At 34.9% G+C, this 20,557-nt stretch overlaps 1 protein-coding gene across 1 annotated transcript; it reads left to right on the top strand.

Annotated features, from left to right (window-relative positions):
- The first annotated feature begins 14,862 nt into the window (after nt 1-14,862).
- Nucleotides 14,863-17,982, top strand: EXO70B1 (exocyst subunit exo70 family protein B1). The gene is made up of 2 exons (XM_088874423.1): nt 14,863-16,114; nt 16,301-17,982. Exons 1-2 carry the CDS (start codon nt 15,202-15,204, stop codon nt 17,146-17,148), a joined length of 1,761 nt encoding a protein of 586 aa, XP_088730549.1. The 5' UTR covers nt 14,863-15,201; the 3' UTR covers nt 17,149-17,982.
- The last annotated feature ends 2,575 nt before the right edge of the window (nt 17,983-20,557 follow it).

Raw genomic sequence — 20,557 nt, 5'->3', positions numbered from 1 at the left:
ATCTTTTAAGAGAACTAGATTATAATTTCCCCCACTTTTAATGGGAATTTCTATTGGAAGTTTCACTCAACCCCTTAATGGGGATTTTGGGTTGAGAGGTTTTTAAGAAAAAATTATAGAAATCCCCTCAAAATGAACTTTTTAAACATCAATATTTTTAGTATTGGTGATATTCCAAAATATTTTTGGTGATATTCCAGAGAGTTTAGGCAATCTCAACTCCCTCACTTATACATATTTCTCTAATAACCAATTAAAAGGCAAGATTGCAGCAAGTTTGACAAGCTTTCGAACCTTCAAGCCCTTGACCTCTCCGAAAACAGGCTCTCTTGACCTCTGCCGATGCAGCTCTCAAAGCTTGGAGACCTGCAAACCCTAGAGTGAGAAAGATGGTGGGTAGAGAGAGAGAAAGAGAGAAGGTGGTAGAGAGAGATAGAGAGAGCGTGGGTAGATAGAATAAAAGGTGACGTGTGAGAGATTTCTTGTGTACAGAGAGAGAAAGAGAGAGGGTAGAGAGAGATAGGGAAAGGGCATTTTAGTTCCAAATTTTTTTGACTTTTTGACAGGGGATAAAAAAAAAAAAAGTATTGGGGTTTAGGGTCGGATACTAAAAGTATCGGGGGTTAGGATGTCTACAAAATTCATTTTGGAGGTTTTTATAATTTTTCATTTTTCAATCTCAAGCAAACCTATGATTTTTTTCGAAACTTGTGTAAATGCAAATACTTAATTCTAAGGAGCCAATATCTTCTTCACCCAAAAAGAGGAGCCAATATCTTCCCAAACAAAAACTTAAGGTAAGAGATTATGGAATTATTGAGTAATAGGTTACCCAGGGGGTTAAGCTAGGGTTCTTTGAGAGAGTCAGGGTAAGGCTTTTATGTATGTAACCTTAGTATAGGCTTTTATGTATGTAACCTTAGTATGCCCTATTTGGGATACCTTAGTAGAAAGGTGGACCTCCTTCCAAAGAGAGGCAAGGGCTCCTATACAAAGGAGGAACTTTTACACAAAGGAGGAACTTCTAGAAAAGAGGTGAGTTTTTCATAGAGAGAAATGGAGATTTTAGGTGGTACCACCTTTGTAAAGATTAAGTCACTTTTTTGTTGCTCTTGCATCTCTACATGTGTATTTGATTGTGTATGCCAAAGGTAGAGAGTGAATTTAAGGAGTTCTTTTTTTTGGGTAATTCAGTAGGGAAGACAGGTCCCTATCCTTTTTTTCAATAGATTAGGGATTTACATTTTGAAGGTTTTATTTGGGGGTGTCAGCGGTAGGAATAGATACCATGGTATGGTAACTATTAGAAAAAGGGAAACTCACATGCACAGAAAGAGACAAGATTATGTGGTTCGGCAATTGCCTACATCTACGGTAAGCACTGTATTATTTATTCTGTCATGGGAAAAATACATAGCTTCAAGACAGATAATATATAGAAGAAGGGAACAACAGTTACATTCCATAAAAATCTTATCATATCCCATGATATATGTTAACCTTCCAAAGATAAAAACCACCAACAAGTAAGCCACGGTGGGACATATTGGCAATGAGGTGGTGACAGGGTGGCAACACGTTTTCAACACTCCCCCTCAAGTTGGCGTGACGATATCAATAGAGCCCAACTTGGTAAGAATTTGATGGAACGTTGACTTTGAGACTGCCCTTGTAAATATGTCGGCAAGCAGGTCTTCACTTCGAATATAAGGGGTGCTGATTATTTTATCTTGAACCATTTCGCGTACAAAATGGCAATCGATTTCAATGTGTTTGGTTCTATCATGAAAAATGTGATTAGTAGCAATATAAATAGCAGAACGATTATCACAAAACATTTCAATTGGTTCTTTAGTTTGAAAACCCATGTCTTGAAGAAGAGACTTTATCCAGACAATTTCACTAGTTTTAGATGTCATAGCTCGATATTCAAATTCCGCACTTGATCTGGCAACCATATATTGCTTTTTACTTTTCTAAGTAACAAGATCGCCTCCTACCATCATACTATAGCCTATTGTAGACCTTCTATCATCCTGATTTCTAGCCCAATCTGCATCAGTATAACCCATAATATTGACATGTGAATTATTTTTCATCCAAATTTCTCTTCCAGGATAACCCTTTAAATATCTTAGAATTATTTCAACGACTTCAAGGTGATTTGTTCTAGGAGCATGTATATATTGGTTGACAGCTCCTACAACATGACATATATTAGGACGAGTTATAGTTAGATATATTAATTTGCCTATCAATATTTGATATCTTCCAATATCCTCAACATATTCTCCATCATAGGAGTTAATCTTGTTGTTTATCTTGAAGGGAGTTTCAATTGGTTTCATTCCTAATTTTCCAGTGTCTTTTAATAGGTTCAAGACATACTTTCGTTGAGACAAAAATATTCCTTTTTTAGAATAGGCAACTTCAATCCCTATAAAATATTTCAATTTTCCTAGATCCTTAATATCAAATTTCTTGTGAAAGTAAGCCTTTAAGTTCGAAATTCCTTCATCATCACTTCCCGTGATAACAATGTCATCAACATAAATTAACACAATAATAACTCCTTACAAATTTTTCTTTACAAACATGGAGGAGTCAACAGAGCTTCTCTTAAATCCTACTTTAAATAAAGTATCACTCAGCTTAGCGTGCCAAGCCCGAGGAGATTGTTTTAATCCATATATAATCCTTTTTAATTTGTACATAATTCCAAGCTTTCCTTCCATGGGATGTCATGGAGAAAGATTCATGTAGACATCTTCTTCTAGATCCCCATGTAGGAAGGCATTTTTAACATCCATTTGATAAAGATTCTAACCATGGTGAACGGTAACAAATATAAAGATTCGAACGGTTTCCATTTTTGACAACAGGAGCAAATGTCTCCTTATAGTCAATCCCATAGGTTTGGGTGGACCCTTTGGCAACCAACCTTGCTTTGTATCATTTAATTGATCTTATAGATCTACTTATATCCAACAGGATTTTTCCCAACTGCCAATTGGATAATATCCCATGTGTGATTTTTGTCCAAAGCTAGTAGTTATTCTTTCATGGCTTTCCTCCACACAGGTTGGGAATGAGCGTCATGAAAAGATGTGGGCTCAACTTTTTTTGAAATGTGTGAAAGAAAAGCATAATAAGATTGAGACACATTGTAATAAGATAAATGGTTTTGAATATGATATGAACCAACATGACAAGTAAAAAAAGTCTTTCAAATGTGAAGGAAGACGAGAAACACAATCAGACCTGCGTAAGGATGGAAAATCAAGAGCGTGAATAGTATCAGGAGACATGGCCACAAGTTCTTCTTGTTCATGATCATCTGATTCTCCATGTTCTTCAACAAGAACCCTTTCAACATTATTTTCGTGTTCTTCCTGATCATTTTAAAATGATTTGTGTGTTTCCACCATTTATTATAGGAATCATTCCCAAATACTCCCCCTGATTCCCTTTTTCAAAATTTCTTGATTTGCAAGTTTGGAAAAAAGAATTATTTTCATTGAATGTTACATCTCGAGAAATATAAAATTTCTTATTTTTGAAGGCATAATATTTATATCCCTTTTTTGTTGAGGAGTGCCCCATGAAAACACATTTAAAAGCCCGAGGATCGAATTTATCTATTCCTTGAGAATTATTGTGAACAAAGCAAATACATCCAAATATATGTAAATGATATCAATCAATTTCCTTTCCCTTTAGAATTTCAATAGGAGACTTATTCTCAAGGACCTTGCTTGGTAGCTTATTAATCAAATAACAGGCAGTAAGAACAGCTTTAGACCAAAAATTTTAGGGGCATTTTTTTCTAACATAATAGATCGAGCAACTTCAAGCAAGTGTCTATTTTTCCTTTTAGACACCCTATTCTGTTTGGGAATAGAGACACAAGATATCTGATGTATAATGCCTTGATCCACGAGATATTTAGAAAAAAGTTTATTTGTATATTCGGATCCATTATCTGAACGTAGAATTTTGATCTTGCCATTATATTGGATTTTAACTAGATTTGAAAATACCTTAAATTTTTCAAAGGCTTCACTCTTGAATTTAAGCAAATATATTGAGGTCATCTTAGAGAAATCATTAATGAAAAGTAGAAAATACCTCAATCCGTTATAGGACTCAACCACAGTAGGCCCCCACAAATTAGGATGAATCAGTTAAAAAAAAAATTAGCCTTATTTTTGAAGATTGAAAGGGAAGTCTTGGTTGCTTTGACAAATGACACACATCACAATTATGAGAGTCAATGGATAATTCAAGTTTTAAATAAAGTAAAAATTTATTAGCAAGATGACCAAGTCTGGAATGCCAAATCTTTCTCAAGTCTTCACTATCGGCAACCAAGGCCTTATTCTTCTTATCAATATAATAAAGTTCTTGAGACAATCTCCCTTCACCAATTATTTTCCCTGTGACTCGATTCTGAAAGGAAACAGTAGAAGGAGGAAAAATAACTTTGTAGTTCAAGCTTTAAGTTAGTTTACTGACGGAAAGAAGGTTTGAAGGGAATGAGGGCATAAAAAGGACATCAGAATTGATATAATTTGAAAAAAACTTAGTTCTACCTATTCCTTTAACGGGGATGAGTGAACCATTTGCAATTAATATAAGGGCTTCATCAAATACATCTTGAGAAGCAGACAAAGAATTCTTATTTCCAGTCATATGATCTGTAGCCCTTGAGTCAATAATCAAATTATCATTATTAAAGGGAAAAATGGATTATAGAGCACAACAATTACCTGACTCACGAGGAAGATCATGTGTGGAAGATGAATCATTTATTGTAAAATGTTGAAAGAATTGAGTCAGTTTATCTATAGAGATCCAAGTATCGGCAATCTAAGCTGATGAAGGTTCACCCATTCTATTTCTATTGGGTCTTAGGTGAGGGTACCTTTCCCAACATCTATCAATCAGATGACTAAGACCTACAATGATCACAACGTAGAGGAGGTCTATTACCATGGCCCCTAGCTCCACCATATCCTCTTTTTTTAAGCATATTATCATTTTTCTTCTCAGTATTCTCCTTAATAGCAACAAAGACATATTTTTCACTTATTTCAGATTCAGACTTTATTTCAACATTCATAAACTTTTTTCGGGTTTCTTCCTGATGAATAGTAGAACAAACATTTGTAAATGTTGGGAGTTTAGTGGTCATCAAAATCTAACTTCTAAGATTCTCATACTCAAGTTTCAAACCAACAAGGAATGAAAATATTTTGTCTTGTTCAATACACTTTTGAATGATCTTCAGATCAGTTGTTATGGGTAAATAAGAAATTAATTCATCCCATAATGTTTTGAATAGAGCAAGATATTCAGTAATAGTTTTATCTCCTTATTTGAGTTTAGAAATTTCTTGCTTTAACTCATAAATATGAGAGAGATTATTATCTTTTTCATAAACTTCTTTTATCGAGTCCCACAATTATTTGGCAGTATATGTCGAAGTAAAGATCTCGACCATCTTTGGTTCCATGGAATTCAAAATCCAATACATGACCTTGTAGTTATTAGATTGCCAATCTTCATATAAGAAAACATCAATAGCAAGGGCTATTTTCTTTCCATTGATATGTCCTTACTTGAATCGCCTGCTCAAAGAAATCAAGATAACTTTTTACGAACTTAAATAATTTAGTCCGTTCAAAGGGATATTAGTTAATTTATCACTAGTATTGGACTCTTTTTCATGGATAATGGTTTTAGGTTCAGGGTTCATATTCATAATATCTTCCATAATGTAAAAAACAATTGAACAAAAACAAGAAGACCAAACCCAAAAAAAAGGAAACTGACCTGAGCAGGAGCACATACTGAATAATATGCTCTCAAAGCCAAAGAGGCAAGAGAGGGTACCAGAAAAATGAATACCCAAGTTGATGGAAGAAACAACCACCTTGAAATAATATGGTTTTAAGGACCACCTCTTTACCTTTTGTAAAAGAGTAAAAAACAAATCTCCTATACTTGATAATCACAAACTCCCACAAAAAAACTATTATCAGATACCAGAGTTCCTTTTACAAAAAACGAAGGCTTGATCTCTCTAGCCTTTTTTTTTTTTTTTTGAGAGACACCTTTGACCATCGATCTCCAACGCGTCCCACTATCGAGCACCAAAGAGAAAGGGGGAAAGTCTAAGAAAAAACGAGCACAAATTTTTTTTTTTCCAACGAGGTTAGATATAGAGAGAGCAGTGAAGATCATGAGAGAGAGAGAGAGAGAGGATCGTGAGAGATGTTGAGATAATATCGTGAGAGAGAAAATTGGGATAGATCTTGAGAGGATATCGTGAGAAAGAAAGTGGTGATAGATCTGAGAGCATATCGTGTGAGAGATATTGAGAGATAGAGAATAGCATGATCAGAGAGAGAGAGAGAGAGAGAGAGAGAGAGAGAGAGTCTCAAATATGAGAAAACAAGAATACCCCAAGGTAACACAAGAGATAGGAACATGCCAGAAAAAATTTGCGGCAATCAATAGAGTGAAACTTGATCTGATGCCATATTAGAAAAAAAGAAAATCATATGCACAGAAAGAAACAAGATTTAAGTGGTTCGGTAATGGCCTACGTCCATGATGAGCACTGTATTCCTTATTCTGTCATGGGAAAAATATACAGCCTCACGACATATAATATATAGAAGAAGGGAGCAACAGTTACATCCCATAAAAATCTTATCATATCCTATGTTAACATTCCAAAGTTAAAAACCACCAAGAAGTAAACCATGGTAGGACAGATTGGCAATGAGGTGACGACAGGGTGGCAACACATTTTCAACAGTAATTGGGTGTGGGGATGTTACCATCACGATCCCAACCCCTTTCCTATGAATTTAAGGAGTTGCTCAAGTAATATTGCGAGGGTTACAAGGACACTTTTGTTTCCTAAGATTTGTGTTGTAAGTCTCATCAATTTGTCATACCTATAGAAGAAGCTCTTCTGGGGGGAAATTATGTATGTCTTGTGTACTTTTAGCATGTACGCTTTTATGCTTTATTTATCATTCTTATAGCATGATTTGCACTTGTTCATTTTTTTTTCTAGTCAATTAAGTACAAAATCTTGGTAGGATCCCGATATTTGGTTCCTATTTCCTCATCTAAGTGGAACTTGAAACTTAACATTTTTATAGTTCAATATTCTTAAGAATACACAAGAATCTCTCATAGGACTAAATAGTTTAAGAGCTAATTCTCATCTACATTTGTGAGTTACATGTGATTGGCTCACAAAATTAGGCTTGCGTTGGATGCTTTTTTAGGGGGTGAAAATGTATTTACTCTTTCGGGCAAATGATTTACCTAAAAAAACAAATTATGAAATTTTAGAGCCCCTTTTAGAATCATTGGATGAGTATTTTTAAAAAGATTGTTTGTATACTATAAGACCATTTTGTCTTTCAGCTAGATTAGTGGTAAACCCCTAGCTATCCAATTTCAAAACTTACAGCCATGGGTTATTGTAACATCCTTGTACCATTGTAAATAGTCTTATTGTATATATTTCAAATTCTATTTATATGCGCAATTCCAGGAGGTGATTTTTTTGGGAAATTTATCGAAGTGCACCTTATATTTTAACTATTTAACATTTATCCTTTTTCTACTATTTAATCAAAATCAAGGTAAATCAAGGTAAATCAAAGGTGTGTATTTATTTATTTTCTATTCATATAATTTATAGAAAAAACTAAATATAAAATACTCTGAGGTATCAGATCTAGATCAAACGGTTAGTGGCTGACTTGATCTAAATTGGATGGTTGGATGGGGGAAAGTATTATCTTAGGAAATTATGGCTAATATACCTATATTTTAACAAAATAAAAAAAGACACCCCAACTTTCCAAAACCTGGCCTACACCATTTTTCCCAATTTTAGGATTTTTTTGGATTAAAATACCCTTTTATGGTAGTCTTTTTATCGTCATAAGTTGAAGGAGTATTACGGTAATTAAAATACCGTAATACCTTAAAGTAGTATTACGATAATTTAATAACTGTAATAACATTACGATAATTTAAATACAGTAATACTCATTACGGTAATTAAAATATCATAATACCTCAAGTAATATTATAGTAATTTAATTACTGTGATGTTGCCCAAACCTCAATACTAAGGATTTTCTACTCTCTCGAGTCTATATCTATTTGCTCCCTCGACAAAAATCCATGATAGCTGTATTTTTCAAATCTCAATTTTTTAGGATAAAATCTCTACTTAATTTTTATATGGTTCTCAAAATTTTAGAACAAAAACACTATTAAATAAGTGTTTTTGAGCGAGCGAGTAGATCTACATCGTGCTCCCATGGGAACATGGATTTTTTTAAAAGAGAGAGGGGTAGCCTTAATATTAGCTTCGATTTGAAGCTTTTCAACCAATAGGAAGGTGGAAGTGACTGTGAAAGTATTATGTTAATAAGAATACCGTAAAGACTTCTACACGGTAATTAAATTACCGTAATAGTTCAAATTACGGTAAAGACTTTCTACCCTCCTATTGGTTGAAAAGCTTCAAATGAAGCTAATATCAGGGCTACCCCTATGTCTTTTTAAAAAATCCATGCTCCCATCGGAGCACGATGTGGATCTACTCCATCGTTCAAAAACACATATTTAAGAGTGTTTTTGTTCTAAAATTTTGACAACCATATAAAAAATTAAGTCGAGATTATATCTTAAAAATTTGAGATTTGAAAAGTACAACTAGCATGAATTTTTGTCGAGAGAGTAAATAGATAGTAGACTCGAGAGAGTAGAAAATCATTTGTTATGAGGCTTGGGCAATATTATAGTAATTAAATTACCGTAATACTGCTTTAAGGCATTACGGTATTTTAATTACCGTAATGAGTATTACGGTGTTTAAATTACTGTAATATTATTACGGCAATTAAATTACCGTAATAAGTATTACGGTATTTTAATTACCGTAATACTCCTTCAACTTATTATTACGGTATTTAAATTATTGTAATGTTCATTACAGTAAAAAAAAACTACCGTAAAAGGTATTTTCATCCAAAAAAACTGAAAAATTGAAAAAAATGGTGTCAGCGAGGTTTTGAAAATTTAAGGTTTTTTTTTTCGATTTTATTAAAATATAGGTATATTAACGATAATTTTTTTTTTTCGATTTTATTAAAATATAGGTATATTAACGATAATTTCCCTATTATCTTCTATGCAATAGGAAAAGTATAGAAGCTAAGATAGAAGCATGTAATATTTTCAGCAAAAGATTTAAAATTTAGGATATAATAGACCAAATGAGTGAAAACAACAAAATTGCCGCGGAAAAAAGGTTCTATGGGAACTCAATCATTCATGATGCATATACAGTGAGCATGGACAATGCCAAGTCTCCTTCAAAGAGTTAAATGCATGTCTCAACTTCCCTTACAACAATTATTGCAAGGATACGTTTATCGCGCATTGGAAATGCCCTAATTCTAATGGCTTACTGCCAATAGTCAGACCAAGGTTTTAAAACGTAGTTTAGTGACCCGAATTGGCACTCTAGAAAATTGGTCTGGACAGGCGGGTCGACGGTTCAAATTGGTGGTCTGGCTTAGTGGACCAACTAATAAAAAATTAAGAAATCGGGGATAAAAATAAAAAGATTTAAAAACAAAGTTGGGGTGGTTCTCTGACAGGACTGGTCGGTCCTATCAGAGAATCGGCCAGTTTATAAAACGGGATCCGGACCAATCTGTCTGATTTCCAATCTAGATTCCGATTTAGATTACCAATTTTTAAAGAAAAAGTTTACATAAAGCCTGGGTTCTAAACAATCAAATTAGAGCCTACCTCAAAACTTTCATTAGAACAGGTTGTTTTGATGCCCAAATATCATCAAATTGATTATCTAGACATCAAGATGTATGGACATAAGAAAAAACTAGATTTCAAGTTTTAGAAATAGTGCATCTTATAACACATTTTTAGACCGTCAATTTTCAAGATTTTCAAGTTTTCATAGATCTGCTCGATCTACACTATTTTTTAAGCTTTAAATTTTATAACTAAAGATGAAAATATAATTTAAGTCTATCACAAAGCTTTTCAATATTGAAATTATATTTCATGAGACTATGTGAAGGTGTACTCTAATTTGATTGTTTAGAGCCTCGGCTCTAATTTGATTGTTTGAATCGAACCATTTGAAATCAAAATATCTTTGAGACTAACTCTTTTTGTTTGTTATTTGCCTTGCAGATACATCTGAACAGCCGACGGAAGGCATCCTAAAAGCTCTAGCAGGGTCAAAGTAAAGTAACCTAACCCTACCAAAGATACCATGCGTTGTAACGCTTGATAAACTCTTCAAAATCCATAGTTTCTCAAAAAAAAAAAAAAAAAAAAAAACCTTAAAATGCAACCAATACATAAAAGGAGAAAGTTTATATGAGGTTGCAATATAGGTTGCGTGTGGTGGGCATTGTCATTTTATTTGGATGATATAGATTTTATGACGCAAGGAGAAAATAAAACCAGAAAAAAAACAAAAAAAGGAAAAGTAAAAAGAATATACCATCTCTCAAGGTCGGCAAGAGAATCCACCCCAAAAAATAATCTTTTCACGAGACCAAATTTTACTAAACTCATTCGACATGTTTTTTACAATAGGGACTTCTCCCCTTTAAATAGACTTTATAGAAAAAATAAACAAATGAAAAACCCACAATAAATAAATTGTCTTATATCTCTAAAAGCGTAGTACCATTTTCCGTTTTTCTTTCTCTCTCCAACTTCCACATAAATCTTCTCCCATATCTCCTCACACGCTATCTCCTTATTTCATCTCTTCATCTCACCAACTTCCCCAAAATATTCATTCTCTATGACATTTCATTATTCCTAATCTATTCCACAAAATCCTCCCACTTAACAATACGTACCAAAATCCTCCCTCTCCTTAATTATCCTACCTCACTTCTTATTCTTAAGAATAATAAACAAAAGAATAATAAAATAAAAAAATAAAATAACTCTAATTTTATTTGCATCATTCTCCCCGGGTTGGGAGAAGCTTGACCTTAAGTTTATTGAACTCAAATCGTTTAGGTTTCTCAAAAGTTGGTGATGAAGTCCCACGAAATCAAATATTTTAGGGGCCTTCTCAAAAGTTAATGATGAAGTCCCACCATGAGCTTTGGTACTTTTTTTTTTCAATTTCTTCAAGACTGATGTAAGAATCTTTGTCTGCAATTGTGTTCGAAGAGTCCAGCTTTAAAGAAGCACCATTTGCAATCAATGAACACCCTTGTCCATAAAATTTTGAGAGATTAATTTTAATACTAAAATCTTGTGGTCGCTCTATTGGACACGGATTTGGCTTGTAAATTTATTCATTACGCTTGAAATTAACACCCTGGGTTTGTCGTGGGACTACTGATACAAGATTAGATCAATGTGACTGCAAACACCTTCTTCGCAAGGAACATTGTTCTCCAACTGTTGCACCCTATGATCCAACTGTTGCATCTCCTATTCTTCACGAGAAATATTATTATTGAACCATTGCAACCTCTAATCCAATCATTGTAGCCTTGATTCATCTCACACCTTGATTCATCTCACGTACTTCGGTTCGAACATCCTCTAATCCAACCGTTATATGATTGATTCATCTCACGTACTTCAGTTCGAATATCCTCTAGGGCTTTAGTTAAAATTTTTATAGCTTGTCCCCAACGATCATCCATAGCAGGAGCAAGATTAGCTTGATTAGCAAGAGCATGATCAGTTTGATTAGCTTTTGGTGGCATTGTAAAACAAACAGGATTTCTGGCTCTTCCTTACTATCTATAGATCTAACTTGCTCTGATACCAATTGATGCAAGGAGAAAATAAAACCAGAAAAAAATAACAAAAAAAGTAAACGTCGAGGGAATATACCTTCTCTCAAGGTTGAATCCACCCCAGAAAATAATCTCTTCATGAGACTAAATTTTACTGAACTCATTCACCTTGTTCTTTACAATAGGACGTTTCCCTTTAAATAAACTTTACAGAAAAAATAAACAAATAAAAAATCCATAATAAATAAACTCTCTTATCTCTCTAAAAGTCTTGGACCATTTTCCCTTATCTCTTTCTCTCTCCAACTTCCACATAAATCTCCTCCTTATCTCCTCACATGCTATCGCCCTATTTTATCTCTTCATCGAACCCACTTCCCCAAAATAGCTCCCTCATTCTCACATGATCTTTCATTATTCCTAATCTATTTCACAAAATCCTCCCACTTAACAATATGTACCACAATCCTCCATCCCCTTAATTATCAAAGCTCACTTCCTATTCTTAACAAATAAAAACAAAAGAATAATAAAATAAAAAAGTTAAAATAACCCTATTTTTATTTACATCATTTTATATGGTCTTTTTTTAAGACAACATTAAAATTTGAATTTGTTTTAAAGGACAAGTCAAATTTATACCATCCAATTAAAATGAAAGGTGTACAACATCGCAATCTTAGTTCTAAAATTAGTATTGTTGTATTGTACCTTAAAAGAGTTAGGTTTATATGTGCTTGTTAACAGTCAAACCACCACGATCATAAATTTCAAAAAAAAAAATTGAATTTTAAATATGGTTCATTTTGCAGTTTTATTTTGAGTGGTTTATTTTAATTTTTCAAAGATAATCATGTCTACCCCATTTTTTTAAGTTTTGCATTCATTAATCTAAAGTAGAAATTAGAAATGGATTTGCAATAATTTGAGATTAGACTTAGCAATCCCTGAAAAACTAGGGCCATCAGGCAGGCCCGGATTGGCCATGTGTTTTCTTCCTTCTTTTTTTTTTTTCCTTTGTTGAGTTTATTAGGCTTGGCCTGACCCGAAGTGGGTCAGGTCTAGTCTGGCCACGTCTAGACCGGGCCAGACTAGGGTCAGGCAAGAGTAGCCCTGCCCAATTGCCAACCCTGTTTGGGATGTGCTTATGGTCTTAAATCCCTCAAAAACCAAAATGGGTGCAAGGAAAAGTGTTACTATCCTAAAAAAGATGGTTTATTTTGTAATTTTATTTTTGATCACATGAATTTTTAGGAATCTTCAGATTTGCACTAATTTTTAAGCGTCAAATTGATAGATCTGAAGCAAATATGGAGAAATAGATTTATTGTATTTATAGATAAATTTCAAGTCATAATTGTCGTCTTCACTCTGTTTGGAAACCGCGTCCTGAGGACCCTCTCCAATTCAATTTTGATGGAAGCTCCCTAGGCAACCTGAGACCTAAGGGAATAGGAAACTTGTTTAGCAACCATGAGGGGTCCGTTATTTTCTTTTATGCAAGGCCTCATCGGCTAATCAAGCTGAAATTTGCTCGCTAATACAAGGGCAGAAAGTTATTCTTAGCAAATAAATTAGGAGAACTATCCTTATTGAAAGGGGTCCCTCAATATCATTAAATGGTGTGAGCACGAGCAAAGAATTGGTGTAAGGACGAGCAAAGAATTCGATCGTCTCTCCATGTTTTCTTGTTGGAAAATTATTATATTTGTTATACCCCGGTATCTGTTTTCCTCGATCTATCGAGAGGCGAATGACGCAGCTGATCGCCTAGTAAAAGTCAGCATCTATTTATCTTTTTTGTCCATTTCTAATGCTTTAATTTCGCTTTCTAAGCGCTCATTCAATAGAAGGTTTTAATATTGTTAAAAATAAATAAATTTCGAGTCTTAAATCTCCCAAAAACCTAGGAAGATAAGGATCATTATCCCAACGGGTCAAATCAGCGAGTTTGTGCCCATGCTGGTGAGGCGCGATATGGGGCTAAGGATGTCTTTTGAAGCCCAATTGCTCCTTTATTAGTACTATTAAGATAGTTTTAATTTTATTGTTGTAATATGTAAATCAAGAATTTGTCTTGCCCAATTTTGCATAAGATTATTTACTTTTGGTGCAAAGAGGCTGCATTCACACAGTCATTGATATAAAATCTAACCGAAAATGATTTGCATGGCTGTAGCTCTACTAAAATAAGTAAAGCCTTACTTCATATTTCATCAAAAATTACAATTCAAACGTTGAAAAATCTTTATTTCGATCATCTCAGCTTGAAAATATTAGATGTGAAAAGAAAAATGGATTTTAAACTCTAAAAATTGTAGATATTGTAACAAATTATCTAAACCCTTTATTTCACCATAAAAATAGAACATACTGCCCTTTCCTTTTGAAGTGGATTATTTATTGCATTACTCTCTACCAAGTGACATCGACTAGATGGACCAATTGGAATGGACATGAACGAACAATAACTGATCGATATCTGAAAGCAATAGGGGTGTATGACTTTTTGTAAACCTTATGATATACCCAAACTTCATAGATCCACAATATCTGTCCCATCTATTAAGTTTCAAGTTTTACTATTGGTGTTGAAAATTGATTTAGATTTATCATGAAAATTTCCATTGGCAAGAGGATTTGAGATGAAGTTTTATTTTGTTCTCATAAAGCCTAAATCATGTAGAAACTTCATCCAAATCTAACGTGTTAAAATATGTCATAACATTTGAAAAATTTTATTTTATACTTTGTACCCAATTAATAATATATCTCGAGCCACCCGATTACACCTCTAATGGTCAATAACATTCTCCATATTTACCATCCCCAAGCTTAAAGAATGGGTCTTTCTCAATATTACTTGGACTTTATGCCTATATAGTTATATATCTTTAAACACTCGATTTCTAATAACAATATAGTCTTTTTTTAAGAAGCGGCCCGTCTTCCTGTCTGGGTCTTTTGGACATTCTAAAAAAAGATTGGGTGATGTACTATATTTTAACCAAGAGGGGTTCAGTTTGATATTTAGAAAACTTACAGGGCAAATTCGAAGGCTATTCCTCGTCCATTTATGTTGTCGCAACCAGTCCTGAGACGACCGAAAGCAGTCGTCTTTTTCTCTCTCTCTGAACGCTCCTTCTTCTTCTTTCTCTAAAAAGACGAGAAACCCTAAATTTTGTCTGAAACCTCTAGATTTTTTCTCTGTAAAAATCCTTGTTTTTCTTGTTGAACATGGGTTGAACAGCCCAAAAGAAGAGGACCCAAAAAACCCTAGTCCCCAAAACCATAGAAGAAAAAGAAGAAACTAGGAAAAACCAGAAGAAAGAGAGAGGGAGCTTTTATGGCAGATAATGGCGATGCGAAGGTGATAGAAACGGCAAGGCACATAGTGAAATCGCTTGGGCGTACAGATACCATGACAGACGACATGTTACAGATCCTCTCCACCTTTGACCGCAGGTTCTCAAGAGAAAAAATGGCAGGAAAACAGCTAGAAGAGGAGGAAGAACCAGAGGCTTTCGAGCTCGAGAGATCCATACAGGCATTAGAGCAGGTAATCCTCTCTTGGGTCGCCCGAGAAAGCCCAATTTGGCCAGAGTCTGGTGATTTTCCGGCGACTTTCTTCGAATCCATTGATGAATTGCAGGCAATTAGCGAAAACTGGGCTCCGATGCTTTCAGAGAGCCGAGCTTTTTCTTCTCTTTTAGACAGGGCTGAAACCCTAATGCAACAGGCCATGTTCAGGTTAGAAGACGAGTTCAAGCTTTTAATGGAGACAAATGGTGAGGTTGTTGATCCCGACTGGTTATTTGAGAGCAATCAAAAGAGGTCATCTTACCCAACTTCTCCATCTTCATCAGAGGATGAGGAGGTCGAAGGAATCATGGTAGCTAAACCAGTGAGAGATTATAATTTTATCATTGATGTTTTGCCTGGTTCAGTGGTCTCAAAGCTCCATGAAATTGCAAAGAGGATGGTCTCTTCTGGCTATCGGAAGGAGTGTTGCCATGCCTTTAGTAGCTTGAGAAGGGAATTCCTAGAAGAAAGCATTCTCAGGTTAGGATTTCAGAAGCTCAGCATCGAAGATGTTCAGAAGATGGGGTGGGAGGAATTGGAGCCCAGCATAGTGAAATGGGTTCAGGCCATGAAGGTCTCAATCCATGTCTTTTTCCCTAGCGAGAAGCTCCTTTGTGATCGAGTGTTCGCAAACCTTTCTCTCTCTAGCCCATGTGTTTCTCTTTCTTCCCCAAAAGGTTATCTCTCCTCCCCTGTTTCTGACCTCTGCTTCATGGAAGTTTGCAGAGGAGCAATGACCCAGTTGCTCACTTTCGCAGATGCAGTCTCTATAGGAATTCGATCTCCTGAAAAGCTATTCAAAGCTTTAGACATGTTTGAGGCCATGGCTGATCTCTTGCCTGAAATTCTTACTATGTTTGCAGGTGAGCCATTTGCCCCATTAAAGTCAGATGCAATGGCCATTTTTCGACGAATTGGGGAAACAGTTCGAGGTATTTTTATGGAGTTTGAAGCAGCAATTCAGAGGGATTCAGCTCGATCTCCAGTACCTGGAGGTGACCTCCACCCTCTGACCAGGTATGTGATGAACTATCTGAGATTTGCCTGTGATTATAGGCCATCTCTTGACCGGATTTTTGCCGGAGATTTCGATTTTCCAGCGAATATTCAGGCGATGGCTGACCCCCCATTTGCCTCTCGAACTCAATGGGTCATGGAGCTCCTCGAAACCAGTCTTGAGACCAAAGCCAAGCTCTATAAAGATCAAGCTCTAAGCTCTCTCTTTCTCATGAACAATTTGAGATACATAGTGAAAAAGGCTCAAGATTCAGAGATGGGTCTTCTCTTGGGTGACGAATGGATGAGGAAACGACGAGCCAAAGTGAGGCAAAACCATACAAATTTTATGAGGAATTCATGGGGAAAGCTTCTGAATTGGCTCAGAGCCGACAGCCATGCTACAAGGAATGTCAACAAAGAGTGGATAAAGGAGAGGTTGAGGGGCTTTAATGGTGGGTTTGAGGAGCTACATAGAGTTCAGAGAGGCTGGGCAGCTGCTGATGAGCAAGTGAGAGAGGAGCTCAGAATCTCAGTGGCTGAGATTGTGGTGCCTGCTTATAGATCATTTTTGGGGAGGTATGGAGTGAAGATGGAGGGAGAAAGGCACTCAGAGAGGTATTTGAAGTATAGTGCAGATGGGATTGAGGGTTTGATCAATGAGTTGTTTCATGGGAATTCAGGTGGCAGGAAAAGGGGGGTATCAGCTGGTTGAGAGGGAGAGAGAGGGGGGAACTTGGGGCTTTCTCTCTCTCTTCTTCTTCTTCTTCTTCTTTTTTTTTTGTTTGCATTTTGGGGTTTGGGCTATTTCCATCCGTGCTCTCTGGCTGATGGTTCTGGAGTCTCTGTATGTGTAATTTTTGTGTTGTTCTTGAGTAAGGCCCCCTCTCTCTCCTCTTTCTCTCTCATGTTTGGTGGTCCTCCCCTCTTTCTTTTTATCCTGTTTAGTGGTCCCTCTCTGTGTGTCTCTTTTGTTTTGCTAGTCTCAGTCTCTTCCATTTGTGCACTTTTTTGTTTGTCTTTCATTTGTTTTGGGACCATATTATCTTAATCCCTTTGGGGGTTCGAGGCCCTTTTCTTGGTGATTAGCCCTCTTCACTCATTTGTTGTCTCTCTTCCTATCTCCTTGCCTTTTGCTTCTCTCTCTCCCCCCCCCCCCCCCCCCCCCCAATCTTTTTCTACTTGCATTTGTTTTTCCCCTCTTTCCTCCATTCTTTCTCATGTCTCACCCTCCTTATTGGATTAAGGCTGTCTTGTTAAATTTTATTTTTCTTCCTAGTCCCTTTTTATTTTGTCTTATGGTTCTCTCTCTCTGGGCCTCTCTTGTTTATTTATGGTCTTTATGATCTCTCTCATGTATCTTGTCTTGTATTGGTTATGCACCGATCTGACCTTTGGGTTTTGTATATATGATGAGAGTGGTGATTTAGGGTTTTTTTTAGCTTGGCCAGGTGTAATTGGTGTCTATTTGTTATTTTCTTTCCTTCTGTGTACATCAGCAATTTTACCTTGTTTATATCATCTCTTTACTGTTTTTGAGGGAAATTAACTTACAAGGTGCACTGTTCAATATTTCACCTACTTCATTGTCCACAGAAAAAGTTTGTGCAAGGCTTCAACCTTATACTATAGAAGTAAGGTGTACTTCAAAACCCCAGGAGAAAATGTTGTTTTGTTATTGACAATCCTTCTAATTGATCATCTCTACTTCAATATGTATGGACATTGAAGAACAGTTATTTTTAAGCCTTACAAATAGTATATTTTGTAATAAATTATTTAGGCTGTCTAGATTTTTTAGTCTTCATATATTAATAAATTTATATTATTTTTGGAGTTTTAAATTTCATAAATATATAAGAGTTTTGACACCAAAAATATATCTTTTAACCAGATTATGAGGTGCACTTTCATGTCATTGTTTAAGATTGACACCTTATAAAGACCTCACCTATCCACTTTATCCACATAGGGCATTGCCACGTGAGAAAATGTTGAAGGTGCAGTCTCTAATTTTGCATTTTAATAATGGGAGATATTAGTACTATCAAAATAATAATATACGAATATCTACCCCAAATGCCCGTATGAGATATTTGCCTATGATGTATTGAAAAAGTTTTTTATGGAGCTGAGGCTTTAAACCATCAAAATAGAGCCCATCTCAAAAATTTCATTAAGTACAGGTTGTTTTGATACCTAAATATCTTCATTGATCATCTCGACCTTAAGATGTATGGACATGAGAAAAAATGGATTTATGTTTAGAAAATGATGCATTTTGAAATGTATTTTTGGATTGTCAATTTTCAGGATTTTCAAACTTTCATAGATCTGTTCGATCCAATGGTTTAAAAAGCGGATCGGTGACCCGGATCGGGCATCTCAAAAACCGATTCGGATCGGCGAATCGGCGATCCGGATCGAGAATCGACTGAATAGGTTGGATTAAAGTTTTAAAAAAATCCAAAAAAATGATTAAAATTCTTTATACATGTTGTTTTTTAAGAATCCAATAAGAAATGAGGATACTATATTATCAACTTTCATTTTTCTCATTAATTTGTATATATTGAGATGCTCTTTCCCTGTATAAACTTAAATTAAATATTAAATTTGCATCACATAAAAAAAAATCATAGAATTATCATGGATAAAATATATAATTACAAATGGACAATTATAAAGTGTAGACTAATCAATGAAAGAATGGCCATTAAAATCTTGTTTTGGCGAAAAACCCTAATCCGCTAAAAAAACCTAAATTGTTACAACCTAACTAACTATAATCCAAAATTATTACAACTTAATTAATTATAATATTATATACTGAAATTATAATTATTAGTTTACATTTTATAATTATTTTATTAGACAAATAATAACAAATTAAAAATATTTTAGAATATTATCTAATTGAAAAGTGATTAAAAAATTATTAGAAGAGGCTTCCATATCATATGACTAAAATTAAAAATAAAACGACCAATAAATTCTAATGTAATTATGTTAAAAGATTCAAAATAACTTTACCCAAAAAAATGAAAAATAAGGATGCCAAAATTCAAAAAAAAATCCTATCGGCAATATGCACAATAGCTACAAAAAAATAAAAATAAAAATAAAATATTGTAATAAAACCCATCGAAAAAACTATTTTACTAATAAACATCAAAAAAATTTATATGGCTATTTTTTAATTTGGCACACTAAATTAATGAGTGCTATTAATTTATTTTTTAATTTTATATAGCCGTTTATTAGTGCTATTAATTTGACACGCTAAATTAAAACGCTACACATATGGATAATGGCTTGCAATAATTAATGGCTTGTGTGACGATGGCTTGCACGCTGTTGAAGGCAAGTGGGAATTGTCCCACATCGGAAATATCAAGCGACTTTCAAGTTTATAAAAGATGTGAGGTTGAGCTCTTCAACAGCGTGCGAGCGAACGGTGCATGGGGTAACACGTGGTTATATATGAATGTGGTACTGCCGTCCAACAATATCGAAAATTACCTTTATTTTTAAGACAAATATCCCAATTACCCTTGGAAACATCATACATACCGAGACATGACGTCACCATCCGATTTTATACAGTGAATCGACAACCTTGCACGTGCGCACGTGTGAGCTCGCACGGGCGAACGAGAGCACGTGCGTGAACCGGCTGAACCGGATGGAAACCGGCGGTTCCCGGTTTTATGATGGAACCGACACAGCCTGTGCCGGTTCTCGAGTTGAACCGGGCGAGTCTGGTTCGACTCGCCGATTTTTAAAACACTGGTTCGATCTATACTATTTCTGAAGCTTTAAATTGTATAATTAAAGATAAAAATATATTTTAAGGCTATCACTGAGATTTTCATTATCGAAACACATTTCTCGATACTATTTGAAGCTGCACTTTATTTTGATTGTTTAGAGCTTTGGTTCTATAGAAACTGTACCCATTTGGTATTTCGAATATTATTATTCTTCAATTATTTTAGAATACGAATATCATTATCATCGCAAGTTTTTTCTCAATTATTTGGGATCGGTTATTTTGAAATATATATCTACCCTAAATACCCTATCACATAGACATTAGCCTATGAGATATTGATGACTTGGTG

The sequence above is a fragment of the Amborella trichopoda genome, chromosome 8 (genome assembly GCF_054954075.1).
Source record: "Amborella trichopoda isolate Santa Cruz 75 chromosome 8, AtrichopodaSantaCruz75HAP2 v2.0, whole genome shotgun sequence".
Taxonomy (NCBI): domain Eukaryota; kingdom Viridiplantae; phylum Streptophyta; class Magnoliopsida; order Amborellales; family Amborellaceae; genus Amborella; species Amborella trichopoda.
This window is presented reverse-complemented; position numbering and strand designations above follow the sequence as displayed.

Excerpts from the sequence above, each read along its gene's own strand:
- EXO70B1 (XM_088874423.1), top strand. The coding sequence starts at position 15,202 with ATGGCAGATAATGGCGATGCGAAGGTGATAGAAACGGCAAGGCACATA. Across the intron at positions 16,115-16,300 it reads TTCTCTTTCTTCCCCAAAAG|GTGAGCCATTTGCCCCATTA; the intron begins GTTATCTCTCCT and ends CTATGTTTGCAG.